This window comes from Haliotis rufescens, unplaced genomic scaffold, assembly GCF_023055435.1.
Source record: "Haliotis rufescens isolate VD_foot unplaced genomic scaffold, xgHalRufe1.0.p SCAF_32, whole genome shotgun sequence".
Taxonomy (NCBI): Eukaryota; Metazoa; Mollusca; class Gastropoda; order Lepetellida; family Haliotidae; genus Haliotis; species Haliotis rufescens.
Window position 1 is genome coordinate 5709669 of NW_025964024.1, and position 14953 is coordinate 5724621.

At 39.1% G+C, this 14953-nt stretch overlaps 1 protein-coding gene across 1 annotated transcript; it reads right to left on the reverse strand.

Moving 5' to 3' along the window:
- Positions 1-10113: 10113 nt before the first annotated feature.
- On the reverse strand, positions 10114-11040 carry LOC124147639 (neuronal acetylcholine receptor subunit alpha-6-like). The gene has a single exon (XM_046518317.2). It carries the CDS (start codon positions 11038-11040, stop codon positions 10114-10116), a length of 927 nt encoding a protein of 308 aa, XP_046374273.2.
- Between the last annotated feature and the right edge of the window lie 3913 nt (positions 11041-14953).

Below are 14953 nucleotides of genomic sequence, written 5' to 3' on the forward strand. Positions count from 1 at the left end.
GGCATTCATTGCATTCAAACAATCAAAATCGACAAATGTTGTTCAATGTTAACATGATTTGTGATGAACGAAACAATAGATGCAACTGAAGTTAGGTTCTATCAAAAGTCTCAAAATTAAGCACTTTCATCAAAGCGAAACTCACCTGTCTCATCCCTATGGTTTACATAAACCACGCCCAATTTCCCGCTTTTCTCTATTTGTTTTCTGCTAATTTTATGCAATCTCTTTATAGAGTGACCACTATTGTAAAAGATGGCAGAAATTGCTAGAATGTTAGCTGATGTTAACGGGATTAAGAGAACATATTCGAAAGACAATCAAGAAGCTGTGGAACGAAGCAATTTGAAGAGAATAGAAAAGGAAAAAAACAACCTTTTCAGCCGAAAACAGAGACGAGATTGATTTAATTTATGAACAAGCGAAGAAAATCAAAACTTTTCACGGCGCAGGGAACCTTAATCTTGTGACAAACAAACAACAAACAACAATAATACTTCTCATATAAATATTGATGTTGATCGTACTCGGAAGAAAATAGCCGTATTAGACTGGAATGAACCTGTAAATGGACCAACAATGCCATAAAAAAATGTCACGGATGTTAGAAACCCTAGACGCAAGGCCGAGACTAAAAGTTCTCAAAGGAAAAACTTACAACATGTGGGATCACATTTGGAAGCACTAGGTCGCTATTTTCCTCGTGTTAAGGAAGGTACATTGTTCTATAATGATTTAAGAAGGTTTAACAATGTTATTTTATTAACTACGATGATGTGCATAACGGTGTTCACGTGTTGTCGATTACCGCATGTATTTTAGATTGAGACACGTGGGTTACTATAAATAACAATCACATTTCCCCTTATTCGTAAAACATTTACTGCGGATGTACGGATGTTGGGGCTTCAACGTGCAAAATGGTTGTGTATGTGGCTTGGGTTGAGAACCACGTTGGGAGCCATGGTTATAATTAGTCATCACCCCATGTTTACAAACTCGGACAGCATGGCTCCACTCGTGTTTGTGACAGATGGGAGTTGTGCACTACTTTGGGATGTAACTACGGGGATAAGTATTTTTGTGGATAGTGTGTTTATTATGGCTTTGGTTTTCCTATTGTTCAACAGCCCAAATAAACATTAATTAATACTTTTTTTCTTTTGTCAGGGACTTAAATTTGTTTAGTAATGTGCCTTTATTAGTCTTTGTTTTAACGAGACTGTTAACGGGTATTGGAGCATCCATGATGTCGTCGGCAACGATGCTAACGTTGTATTTGTATCATTAATAATAGATCTATAACAGTTTTAATGTTTGAACCGTTTTAATTACGTGTTTAAGAATACATGTTTTGTGTAAATATATGTCTTGTGTCATATTTAGAGTATGTTTGAAAGAAACAAATTGTCTTGTTCTGATGAGATTATTCTGTTCCATAGTATTTTGTAGTAAACATCTATGAATGAAAAAACGTAGTTCAGCATTCGGACGTAGTCAAAGAGGGCAAAGATATCTGGGGTTTATTTCACATGTGCACCAACATTTTTATATGTTCGGTTATTTTCGACCATATGGATAATGAATTTTGAATTTATTTTTTATTATTTCTTGCCCGTGAAGAGATCACCCGTTTAATAAACATACAGCTGTAATACACATTTTGTAATGCCAAAACGCGTGCCTGCTTATGTACTCTCGGAACACGTGTCACGAACAAATATTGAAAGTTTTCACATCCCTTGACTTATTCAGCGAAATTGCGTGTTGGGATGATACATCAGTGAGAGTAACTTATGCACACTTGATGACCCCAGCAACCTTGTTGCTAGGTTGACGTAACATGGCATTGTTTCGCCGATGGAATTTGCAACAAATTCCTCAAATTACGTCATCGGGTATTGTGACGTGATTGTAAACTTTGAGGTGCAATGACCCGTTCCACAATGCGATCGTATTTTAGCGCAACGACAGTCGTTGGTCTAAGTAAAGTATGTGAGTTGCGATAACCTTAGCGCCACAATAACTTTGCGGAACAGACACCTGAATTCTAAAGGTGGACTGTTACATGGTATTAAATACATACATTTCATCTTTTGACGTGTTTGAAGTATTATTCTGTTATACTGAATTGGATTATGTGGTTCGTGTTGGTGTCAGCCAATTACACTCAACAGTATAATTCTAAAAACGTTATAAATGGCATTGCCAAGTAATAAATACAATGCTAAACTCGCTCCGATGTAAAACCAATTTTATGAAACTCGTGAATAGTTGTGTTATCTGACACGCTTTATCTCGTCACATACCAGAACTTTTCTCACTCGTTTCATAAAATTGGTATTACACGGGAGCTCTTTTAGTATTCTATATTTATCCCAAACACAATATTATTTTGTATTATCCCCGTACACAATTATATTTTGTTAATGTTCGGTTATAAACAGTTGATGAGGCAGGTGATAAAGACAAACAGGACATGTTAATCCATTTTACAACACACGAAGGCACAGTATTTCCAAACTTTATGTATGTTAGAAAATGAACGCATGATCCTAAACCCATATGACCAATCTTTGAAATGAACGTATCAGTTCGACGCCATATTTGTATTCAGGTCAATAAAAAAGCAATCATGTGACTATGAATATGTATGACAAAGGTCCGTAAATATTGCCGTGTTCCACTGTATTTTGGTTTGTTGTGATTGAGTAAAATCCGGCTTTTGGTCCTGTGGTTTTGAGTGAGTTAGTGAGGATTTCAGATATATTGATGTTGGAGGAAAGCCCGAAGTGATACAGGTCTCAAACGTTTAAAAGTTTGGAGAAACCAATATACACGAGTTGGTGTTGACAAACAAAGTTTGGCGGATCTTGAATTAGAACCCACGATCATTGGTTTTTAGCGCGCAAGGGGCGCAAATCGGCTTGAAATTCCTTTCTTATGAATGTGCTCTTAAGTATTGTAACAAATCGTAGCTAACTGTTGTAAAACTTACATCCGCTCTGTGAGGGTTGTGTGAACACGAAAGAGAACAACGAGCAGCAAGATGTCGAGGATGTGAAAGACGTCTTTTCAGATGGATGAGAATACATAATATATGTATAACCAGCAGAGGTTATTGAAGATTAACATATCGTTTTTAACAAAATTAGTAAATGCGCTGTCGTGTCACTTGTCTGGTCAAGACTGGATTATTTACATGTCGCTGCATTTATGGCAGGAGATCTACTGGTGTACGACGTCAGGCAACAAACACTGACCTATTTTGCAATTTGTGCGTGTTTAAGGGATTTTTGGTTTGGCAGTACATGCTTACCCTTTTCGCAAACACCTGATGTTATTATATATATCCTGGGCCCAATCACTGCTAGGTGGACAGAGACAAATTCACAAGGTCAATGGCCCACAGAGACACAATATGTTTTGTTTGATCCAGTGATCCATTCATATAGTTTTCACCGCAATTTTGCCTATTGCCTTTTGCCCAATGGAATTTGTTTCTCTGGTAGTAGAACACTACCCTTAGACTACTGATATACCGCCTGGAATAAGCAAATTAGTAGCTATATGTATATTTGCAGAGACCTCATAATAGGAGGTTGGATATTGTTCGGTAAATATAGTGCGTTACATACACAAGTAATGGGATCTGGATTTTTTTGTTATATAAGTAAATCGACAATGTGAACACCAGAATTTGGGTGTATGAAAATTCCAAGTGAGTGAATAGTTTGCGTAGCAGTCAACGATACAGTAGCTGCATCATAATTATGCTATTGCCATGATTTGCTTGATTCATTTCTTACAACATTTTCATGTGACTAGTTTTATGTGGTGAACCTGTCAGGGTTCTACTTTCCAAAGGCTACTATCACGCAAAGACCTTTGTCCGATTCCCCACATGGATACAGTGTATTCTGGACCACCCAATCCAATTTCATCGGCTCCTGTAACAAGTATGAAAGCATTGTTGTGTAACATTCATCTTAATAATTGATAGTTAAGCTAAATTTGCAGTTTACATGACAAGATAATACCCTTTTCACCATTTTCCCAGGCCTGCATGTGATTCCAGACGTTTCTGATGAAGTATGCGTTCATTGGTGCTTGTGTCTTTAGCCGTATGACAAATGCATATTTCTACCAAGATGACAAGAGACACAGCCAAATTCTCTGAAAGTTCCGAAATTGCTTAAAGTAATGTCAATATTTTGTACTTGAATCTGTGAATCTAAAACATGGTTCGATGAGTTATCGTAGAAAATATTTATTTAATTTTCGGACATATAATATTGCTCCCTCGGTCTCTTGGTAATTCTGGTTCTTGAATTGTTGTAAATCATGTGGTGTCTCTTTGAGCAGGTAGTATCATGCATACCTACTCATGGCGATTCCGGGTTAGAATTTTAGGTCCTCAGGAGCCTGTGCTGGCCACAAAAGGCGAACAAATGAATCGAGTGGCCAGCCTTGGTGACTTGGTTGATTGCTAACCTTCGTAAACCAACAGCTTCGATCGTTGCTAAAAAATATCAATCACTGGTTCTTTTCGATTATTTCAAGACCTCCTTTATACAGATGGAATATTGATGAGTGCGACATTAAATGAACTAAACATATTTTAACATGGTCAGATTATATTCTTAATTCTTTGCATACATTCTGCAATAGAGCCTTGATCTATTATGTTTATAAGCAAAATCCCGTACGAAATATATATACGAAACATTGCACACCGAAACAATTTCAAAAGTTAACAGATGCCTTAAATTAGCTTAAATGAAACTAATATACGATGCATACTGTAGGGAGACGCTGAAAAGCCCCATTGTGATGCTTTCAAATATAACATACATTTTATGGAATGGTACGACACATGTTCTATATTTGAATAAAGCTTGAACTAGTGGTTCGAGTGTTTACACGTCTAGCTGAAGACTCTGGTTCGAAGCTATTGTAGAGCCACTGCCTGTCAAATTGATGAAATATTGCACCAAACTTGACTTTGTCTCAAGTACTAAAGGCGACATCCTCGATTATCCAGTGTATCAAAAGAAACAGCAAACTGTGTGGGAGTGGTATGATATGTCATTGAGCTAGCAGTTAAATCCTGTTAAAGTTCAGGCTAGTACAAGCATTCACACACACACTTCACTACACCTCAGGTCAAACAAGAGTTCAGCACAGATCAATTGTACCGGACTCAAAACTAAGCAATTGTGTCGGATCCAGGATATGTATTAGAAGTGATCGAGACATTATGCCCTGAGTAATCGAGGCTGTTATTGTGACAGTCATTTCACTCTCTTGTTTCTTATTATTACCGGGTACGGCGGGGTAGCCTAGTGGTTGAAGCGTTGGCTTGTCACGCCGAATACTCGGGATCTATTGCCCACGTGATATGACTGGAATATTAACAAAAGCGGCGCAAAAAAACACCCTCACTCACTCTAACTTAAAGTGTTATTTCACACTAAACCCTTCACTCCCGCACTCGGCGCATATTGGTGACTTCACGAGGATGCGGTGGTCTGCTACTCAGCACAAGCTCGACAAGATCCTCAAGAGTTGAAGACGACTTCAGGCCAAATACAATAAACATTTTACACTGACGTGTAGTTCCCAGAAGAAAACGTGCAATATGATTGTGTGTGTTGTTTTGATTGATAACCACACTGGGAACCACGGTTAGTCAGCACCCCATGAGAAACACAACGAGTTTCTTTGTTCAGGAATAAAAGGTTTATAAACTGGAGTACAAATAGCACTGGCTCTGGTTCTGGTTTTGGCTCTCACTCTAGCTCTGGCTCTCACTCGGGACCGATTCACTGTATGCTGCTGGTGACGTTTGCGTGTTGGTCTTCCCAAGTTCTTTCTGTCTCTGTCCACGTTGTCTGTTATAGTCTACCATCTGTCTCTGTATTTAAGGGGTAACAGAGCCTTGGCCTTTGACCTGGCGGCCCAGAGTTTACACCGTAGAGGATGTAAACAAGTTGTTGATGCTTACTGCGCAGCCCAGTACCAACTATTTCCTGTCACTTATAGTTCTCTGACTATGTAGGGCCTGCACGTTTACACCACTTGGCTCCTGGACCGTAACACATGATGGGTTGTCATGAGTGGTCATGCAGCAACTCTGTGTACTTTAGAGTTGACCAGTCAATAGCCTGTTCAGAAGAAGATAATAATTTATACCACCTATCATCGTCTACTTTCCCGCTTAGACTAACTTGGTAATTAACCTGTTTCCTTAGTCAAGCAACCTCGCTTGGCATGTGTGACTGTAGTCACGGTAGGCTGATTCTTGGCTGGACAGCTATATTACACATGCCTACATGCTATATGTTTACAGGATCTGTGACCTGGTAGATTATATACTGACTGTCGTTATAGAGCTGGAACTTTGCTGAGCGCTGCGGGTTTTAAAACAAACAAATAAATTTACAAACACTGTTAGATTGTTCCGTGTAAGTCAAATTGCCAATCTAACTCATGTGACACAGGCGGTAACTTAGCCTAGTGGTTAATGCGTTGATGGCACAAGTTCAAGTCCCAATTTCAGGTTTCCCAGCCATGGCACGCCAGTAATGGTGCTAAATGTGACAAACAGAACAAAAGTACTGACATGTGGCGTTTTTGCGTCACCCTGTGTGGATTCCGTGACAGAACATGTTCCCATAAATTCATAAGACTGAAATACGTAGACTGTTGTTACGATGTAAAACATAGCTAATTTTGGCCCATCACAACTCGACGGCTTGAGTCGTTGCTGGTCATATCGGTCCCAGGCCAGACTCTTTGAGAGCAGCCATTCAAGTAAAATATTGCCCATTGGAATATGACCTTATTTTCTCTGAGCATTAATTCTTTTGTATTCAAGAATGAAGATGGAGTAAAATAAAAACAAGTTACAGATATTTGATAAATTCTGATTTCTCTGATCCAGATTCCATTATTTAATGGTACCGATCTTTTGCTGTGATTTTGGTAGGTACGGGGATAAACAAAATATAAGTGGGTACAAGGATAAATAAAATATAGCTGTGATGTTGCTGGGTATTGGGATAACCAAATGTAACTGGATACAGGGATAAACAAATTATAACTAGGTACAGGCATAATACAAAATCAATTATTCATAATTTATGTTCGAAAATAACCGAGCACATATTACATGTTGCAGATGTGTAATAAACCCTAGATGACCTTGACCTCGGTGACCTCATCCGAATATGGAACTACATTTTTCATTCAAAGTTGTTTACTACAAACTTCTACGAAACAGAATAATCTCTTCAGAACAAGATGGTTTGTTTCTCTCAAATAACACTATAATCTAAATATGACACAAGACATATATTAACGCAAAACATTTATTCATCAACGAGGAATTAAAACAGTTAACATTACAATAGTTATTGAGCTATTATTAGTGATTCAAATACAATATAAGCTTTGTCACAGACGAAAACATGGATGCTCCCATACACGTCAAAAGTCTGGTGAAAACACAGACAAATAAATGCTCCCATACACGTCAAAAGTCTCGTTAAAACACAGACAAATACACAACTTATATCTGTCAAAAACACAAATAGAGCCATGTCGTTCGAGTTTGTTCAAACACTTACTGGCTGTCATATACAGATGTATAAAAGAAGAGCTCTTCCACGTCAGTTTTTGCAATTCCACGAATGCTTCCGTTTCATTTGACAATGAACCAGTCCCTGAACCTAGACGCATTGCTAAATTTCCCGCTTTCAGTGAATTGTTCGATGAGTAGACAGTCCATATGCACTCGCCTCAGTTCCTTGTTCTTGTTCAAAAAGTTCTTGTTCAAAGATTATCTTTATGTTAGCCTTCACCTGATAAAAAAACTCTGATGTCCGACCTACTGCAGTCGTCTTGGCTTAGTGTTTTGAAGGTGTTCGAAGGTTTTACTTCAAATGATGTGATTATGTTTGAACACAGCGTTATTCTTACATTTGCATCGATAAATAGAAATTTAAAGTGACACGTTTCTGAGTTATTATTTGAATACCCACGAAAGGAGTCTATGTATTAGGCACTATTTCTATATGAGCACTGCTTGAAGTCGTGATTGGTTTCACTATCAAGCGGGGTTAGAATATCCATACGCGACCTTCCACGCGACCTTATCACATCCACCAATTTACTGAAAGCACCATAGTGTTTAAACACATGGAACGAATATGTGTGATTTCAAAAGCTCTATGGGATTTTTACAAGTCTTTATTAATTCAAATTATAACACATTTTTACCGTAATGACACTATTGGAGGAGTCCTCGGAAAATGAGGTGTTGGTCATAATAATGATAGATTACAAACAGCGGAATCTCTGCATTTGCACACAGGAGAAGTTATTAAAAGTTTTCCTAATGTTTACCGTTTCAACTAAATCAGTTAGTCGTGTCAATGGATTCTATGGTCTTGACTCGCTATCACTGGATTGTCTGCTCCAGACTCTATTGTTTACAGGCCGTAGTGGTATGGCAGTGGTATGGTTGGATGACAAAACAGTAATAACCTTCTAAATGCAAATTGTGTGAGTGGTGGGTGCTATCGATAGATCAGAACTTGATTACCTTTTTCAGTGATCTATTCATATATACTGAGACGCATTGAAAACGCACCAGGGGTAAAAACTGAAATTGACGCTAAACCAAATTTGAATACGGTGTTGGCTGTGTACTACAATCACACTCAGATAACTTAGTACCACATTAGTGATGACAAGTGTCATTGGAAAGTACACAATTTTAATGTAGAGAACATGGGACACACAAGTAGTCAATACCGGGTATGACCGCCCATGGTTGCAATGCATGCCACGCAACGCCTTCTCATACTCACTGTCAGTCTCTGGATAACAGTTTGTGGTATCCTACGCCACTCACGTTGCAGGACAAGTGCGAGGTCGCCTACGTTGGCGATTTGAGGTTGACATGCAATGTGCTGTCCCGGAAGCCCCACAAGGCTCCCATGGGCGATAGATCGGTAGAATGCAAGGCATGGCATAACAGGTACGTTATTTTGTGCCAGGAAATCCATAGAAGCACGTGTTGTATGTGCCCTGGCGACCTGTTGAAAAGTAAGCAGCTCTTGGTGTTGATGGAAACAGAGGCCAGCGTGACGTTTTCAAATAGCGTACATGTAGTAAACTTCATTAACACGACCTGTGCATACATGGAACTGTATTCTGTGCCGAAAACTGATATCGACCCAAACCATCACATTTCCGTCGCCCCATCGATCAGTCTGCATAACACAATCATCGTAATGACGTTCGCCACGGCGACGCCACACCCGCGCATCGTCCGTCGGCGTTCCTGAGGTGAAATCTTGATTCGTAAGAGAAGAGAACGCCATGCCAGCGTCAAAGTAACCATTGTCTGTGCCCCAGCGACCACTGAGGGCGTGCATTTCGGTGCCTTAGGAGCGGAATCAGGCCTATGACAGGATGACGGCACATTCCCGTTCCTTAGGTGTCAGTCTCCATATTGCGTCCTCAGTGCTATTCCGCGGCTACAGCGATAATGCAGGTAGCCTTTGAATGCCATCCCTTTATACTCCATTTCTACACTAAAAGGGCATTTTTCGTAATGACGTATTTTTGAGTACTGTTCTTTTTTGCGTTTTGGTGACGACTCATACCGGCTATCAAACCTGTCAACAGTTTTGGAGCTTCCTTAAGTCTTAACCATGGGGTATGTTTGTTGTTCTTTTCCTACTATCATGATATTTTCATGGCTTCATGTTGGTGCGTTTTCAAAGCGGGTCAGTATAATTTCAATCAAGAATTTGCCTTGTACGCCAAATGGAACCTTGTTTCGGCCGATACTCGAGACTCATTACTCTGGTATTTACTTAAGATATTTTCAAATTTATACCACAAATCATTGATCACTTGATGTCTTGTTCGTTCATTAAATTTGGCCTCTTTGAGAGAAGCAATTTGTCTAAAATACATACATAATATCAAACTTCCCTTGCTATTACCATTTCATATTCATAAACTTAAAATGAACGAAGAATTATTCAGTCACAGGAAATAGACATGGAAAGCCAGGGGGATACACACGTATCCTCTTTATCTTGTCATCATCCCAAGAATCACGGCTGTTACACTACTACTAAACACAAAGAAGCATGTAAAACAGGTCTTGTTTAGTTTAGTTTCAATATCTGCCCACTCTGGTCTTGTCTGCTCTTCATCCTCCACATTGCCACTTACAACATCAACTTGGTTTGAAGCAGAGTCCTTCTTACACATTCTTAAGATCCATTTCGGTGGTGGCTTACCTTTCATTTTGAGAAGGAGGATATTGACAACGACGATGACAACACTGGTGAAGTTGGCCAGAGACACGTAGAGGCTGAAGAGGCTGACGGTGAGAGAGTTCTCAGGCAGGGAGTCCCTGATGATGGACAGAAACAGTTGGAAGCTGAGGAGGACAGACACGGCCATGCTGGTCTTCTCTCCGCTCTGTGAGGGCAGCAGGAACACGAAGGGGTTGAGGAAGTAGAGGAGGACCACGGGGAGCAGGATGGTGAAGATATAGAACATAGGGCGTCGTCTCAAATGGAAGGTTATACGTATTAACCGTCCATCGTGTTCACCATCAATGTTAGTGATATCTTCAGAGGAAATTTCAAACTCGCTATTCTCTTCAAATTGGTTCATGTCAACATCTGTTTCACTGGAGAGATGTACTTTATTGTGGAACCCGAACCATCCACGTATTATAACTACACAAGTCTGGGTATCAAAGGGAAACTTGTAAATGTTGATAGGACCCCTGGTTTCTATTGCCCCTATGACAAACCATCTAACATCTCCATGACCGGTAACCAGCAGAGACCCTCCATTCTGCAGTAGATCTTGTCCCTTGATACTATTTCCTATAATCAATTCAGGTTTCCACAATTTGTGTGAGTCTACAAGAATTCGTTTCTGTGAGCTCAACGAATTATTCCAAACAACTCGATGGTCGTACCACGAGAAGACCAACCACATGGTGCTGCTGAGAAACTGCTTTTTGTTATCCAGTTCTTGTACAGATAACAATGTTACTTCGGTAGTTATGTTTACTACATTGCTGGGTTTGTGATCGGCTTTGTAGCCTTTTAAGATAGTGTCAGCGACTTCTCCGTCAGATGTACAACACACGATCCATGGTATACCTTGCAGTAAACATGTCAAGATAATAACCTTCCTGGCAGCCAACATCTTCTCAGGCGTATGTGTAAGTCCAGGCGTTGCTAATGAATGATGCGTTCTTCTGTATTTATGCAATGTCATCGGTGTTTGTTTCTATGGAGATGACATCAAACACAATATAATCCTCTGAATTAAACAAACCACGAAATGGCTTTCATGCAAGTCAATATGAACGTTTCAGGGTTATTACGAAATTGCACTTGATGAACAGTGAATCTACAACATGGTTCAATTAGGCACTGAAGGAAATATTTAATCAGTGTTATGCAACCAAGAGAAGTATATAACGACTTTTCATAGATCGATATGAATTTTTCGTTCCCATCTTTTCTTCTTCTATTGATTGTTTTTGAATTGTTTGTGCTAAAACATTGCATGTTAATTGAAGCTACAAAATCCTTTTCCAATATTATTACAGATCTCTACCCTTAAGTCCATTGTATGATTACGATTACGCTTTTGAAAGCTTTACTGACACCTTCAGTCTAAGCTTGATTGTACCTCAAAGGTCACGAAATGTAAACATCAAAGGCTGCTGGATTACTGCACGACGTAAAGGGAAACATGACTGTTGGCAAACTGACGTCATCCCTCTTGTCATACATGTCTTGTGGATAGTTGTTTGTCTCTCTGAATCTTTATGCATGTATTTTAATATAAAAGCAATGAGGCGGTTTCAATGATCTGTTTTAGTTCTAGATCAAGTGGGTAAATCAGTGGAAAGGAATTAGCTATTTGACAATTATTGAACGATATCAGATCATCTACATACACAAAGCTGAAGTTAAACTTCTTGACAAATGACATTGTTCATCTTTCTCTGTTCACCCAGCAGTGATTGGGCTCATGATATAACATGTATGAGATGATAATGTGTGCAAACATTCTTGTGCCTAACAGGTACTTTTGCTTGTACACTATCTGTGGAGGTGCGAATTCAGTAAGTATGAATACTCATCCGTTGATAATGGTAATATATCATGCGCTTTATCATTATCATGTTATGCTATTTTCAGTATGTTTCAATATTTAAAAATACCACCTCCATGGTCTAGAGGACAGAGCATCTGCCCAGAGAGCAGAAGGTTGGTTGTGCGAAACCCTGATGCATAATACCAAAAGACCTTAAAAGGTGATAACCACAAGATAATCATATAATCTCTCGTTGCCTTTGACACTATTCCGGATGTCCAGAAACTATGAATCAGCAAAACTTCATTCCCGTGAGCTTACTGAAACATTCCACGATAGTCTTGGATCGAACCACGAAATGATTATCCACAAAGTGACGCTGAGAAACTATTGTTTGACATCTGGTTCCTGCACAGAGGAGACCTGCAGTTATTGAAACGTTAACTACGTCTGCCGGTTTATAGTGAGTTATATATGTTGAATGTTTTTGTATGCAGTGTTGGGAAGTTGCAAGTCCTATGGCGATCTCAGCGCCAGCTCAACTGGAATAAAGTTTCTTTGCAACACTTGTTTCTGTGCAAAACTCAATGCATTTTCCATTTTAAAATGTATTTATTCAGTTTATTCAAGTGGTTTCTAAAGGCAATGTAGGGGATCCGTAGCCGGAACTGCAGATCATTTTTTAAAAAGTGTTTCTAACACAAAGTCTCAGGTGTAAAACTACGGTCAAACATACTGTGACGATATTTTAATTGTGAAACAAATGGTCTCTGGGGTCAGACAGTTGATACCAGGTAGGTGATCGAGACAGCCAGAAAATGTTTATAAACATTTTTTTATTGAGTTAGGTTCAGTGTCGCTTTCAACAGTATTTCCGTTATATTGGTGTTGGAGCAAAGCGATAAAGGCCTTAGACGTTTACAATGTTTGGGACATCCACAAACACGGGTTTGCGCTGACAAACCTAAAAACATAATCAGGACAATAGTGTACAACCTATCTATCTAGTTATGAAGGAAATTCTTATAATTATTATCTTTTAAACTTTTATTCAGAACAGGTGCGTGTTAGGGAGTCACATGACACATGATTTTAATGTTACCTTTTAAGTTATGATTTTAAAGTACTAATATTTCTATGGATAGGACAGGATTATCTTAGATATAATGGAAATTTGCTCGAAATGTTTCTCTTAGAGTTACTCTTGAAACTTAACTAAACGTTGTTCTAAGAGCCTTTATATGAATGTGCTCTTATGTATTGTGACAAATCTTAGCTGAGTGTGAGATTGCCAGTTCAAAGATGGAGAACTGGAGACGTCTTTTCAGACTGTTGTTTAAACGTGATATATGTTCATTTTAACTACATCTAGTTATTTGAAAAAAAAACACCCTAGAAAATCCCTCAAGATCGCCCCCATGGTCTAGTGGATAGAGCGTCTGCCCTGAGACCGGAAGGTCGGTGGTTCGATCCCCAACCGCATCAAACCTAAATACCTATAAAGATGGTACTTGTTGTTACCCTGCCTGGAGCTCGGAGATATAGATATTCTTATTATACAAATAATCCGGAAATGATAACACAATACCAGAATTCAGTTGTCATGGTTTCATTTACGATGGATCCTATCCAGCAGTGTGACGTGTATCACGGTTACTATTGCAATAATTTGCTTGATTCACTTCTCACATGGTTTATGCTAATTTTTTCATAGTTAACCTAATCCTAAATCTACCTAATCCTATCTTACTGAATCTACTATCACACAAAGACCCAGGTTCGACCCATGTTCCCGTCACAGGATCCTATCCGATGATGGTTTCAGCCGACTCCTGACACACAATCCGATCATCGTTTCAGTCCTGAAATCATAGGAATGATAAAGCGATCTGACAGTTAGTCGTATTTACATGACTCGTTTTGTGATGGTTTTTGTACCCTTTCAAAGTCCTGTCTGTCCCTTGTAGGCTCCTTGGTGTGATTTGCAGTGTGCACGTCCAGACAATAACCTACCTTTCTGACGTTCAACGTCTTCTCGGGAGTGTGTTTAATTCCAGGCGTTTCGTATGGATTATGCATTCTCATGTGCTTCTGTATTTAGGCAATGTGATCAATGTATTTTCTGTTGTGATGACATTAAACACAACCTAATGCCCCGACAGCTTCGACATAGCTTTAATGGATGTCAATATGACGGTACATATTGTACTTCAAACTGTCAATCAAAAACATGGTTCAATTAGATCCATTGGAAAATATTTACTCAATGTTATCACACACACAGATTTATGACAGGAGCCCACATGGATCAATATGAATATTGCCAAGTCATCCGTCGTTCTGTATTGATTGTCTATGAATTGTTATGGCATCTCTTAGAGCAGGTGACATTGTTCATACATCCCTGTGGGGCTTCCGGGTTAGAATTACAGGACCCCAGCAGCCTGTGCTGGCTGTAAAAAATGACCAAATAGTTCGGGTGGTTAAGTGTCAGTGACTTGCGTGATTGAATGCCACCGCATCCCGACAGCGTAGATCTTTGCTCACCCTATTGATCACTGGTTTGTCTCATCCAGACAGATTCCTTTCTAGACAAGCGTTATATAGCTGTTAATATTGCTGTGTTAGGCGTTAAACAAACTAAACTTACTTGCAATTATCTCCTCAATTCCTCGGAGATGTTGTGCTATAGAACCATGTTCAGTTATGTTTTTTAAGCTAAATCCCGTACGAAATATATACATGAAACTTCCACACTGTTTCACAATTTCAAAAGTTTACAGGTGCCTTTGGTTAA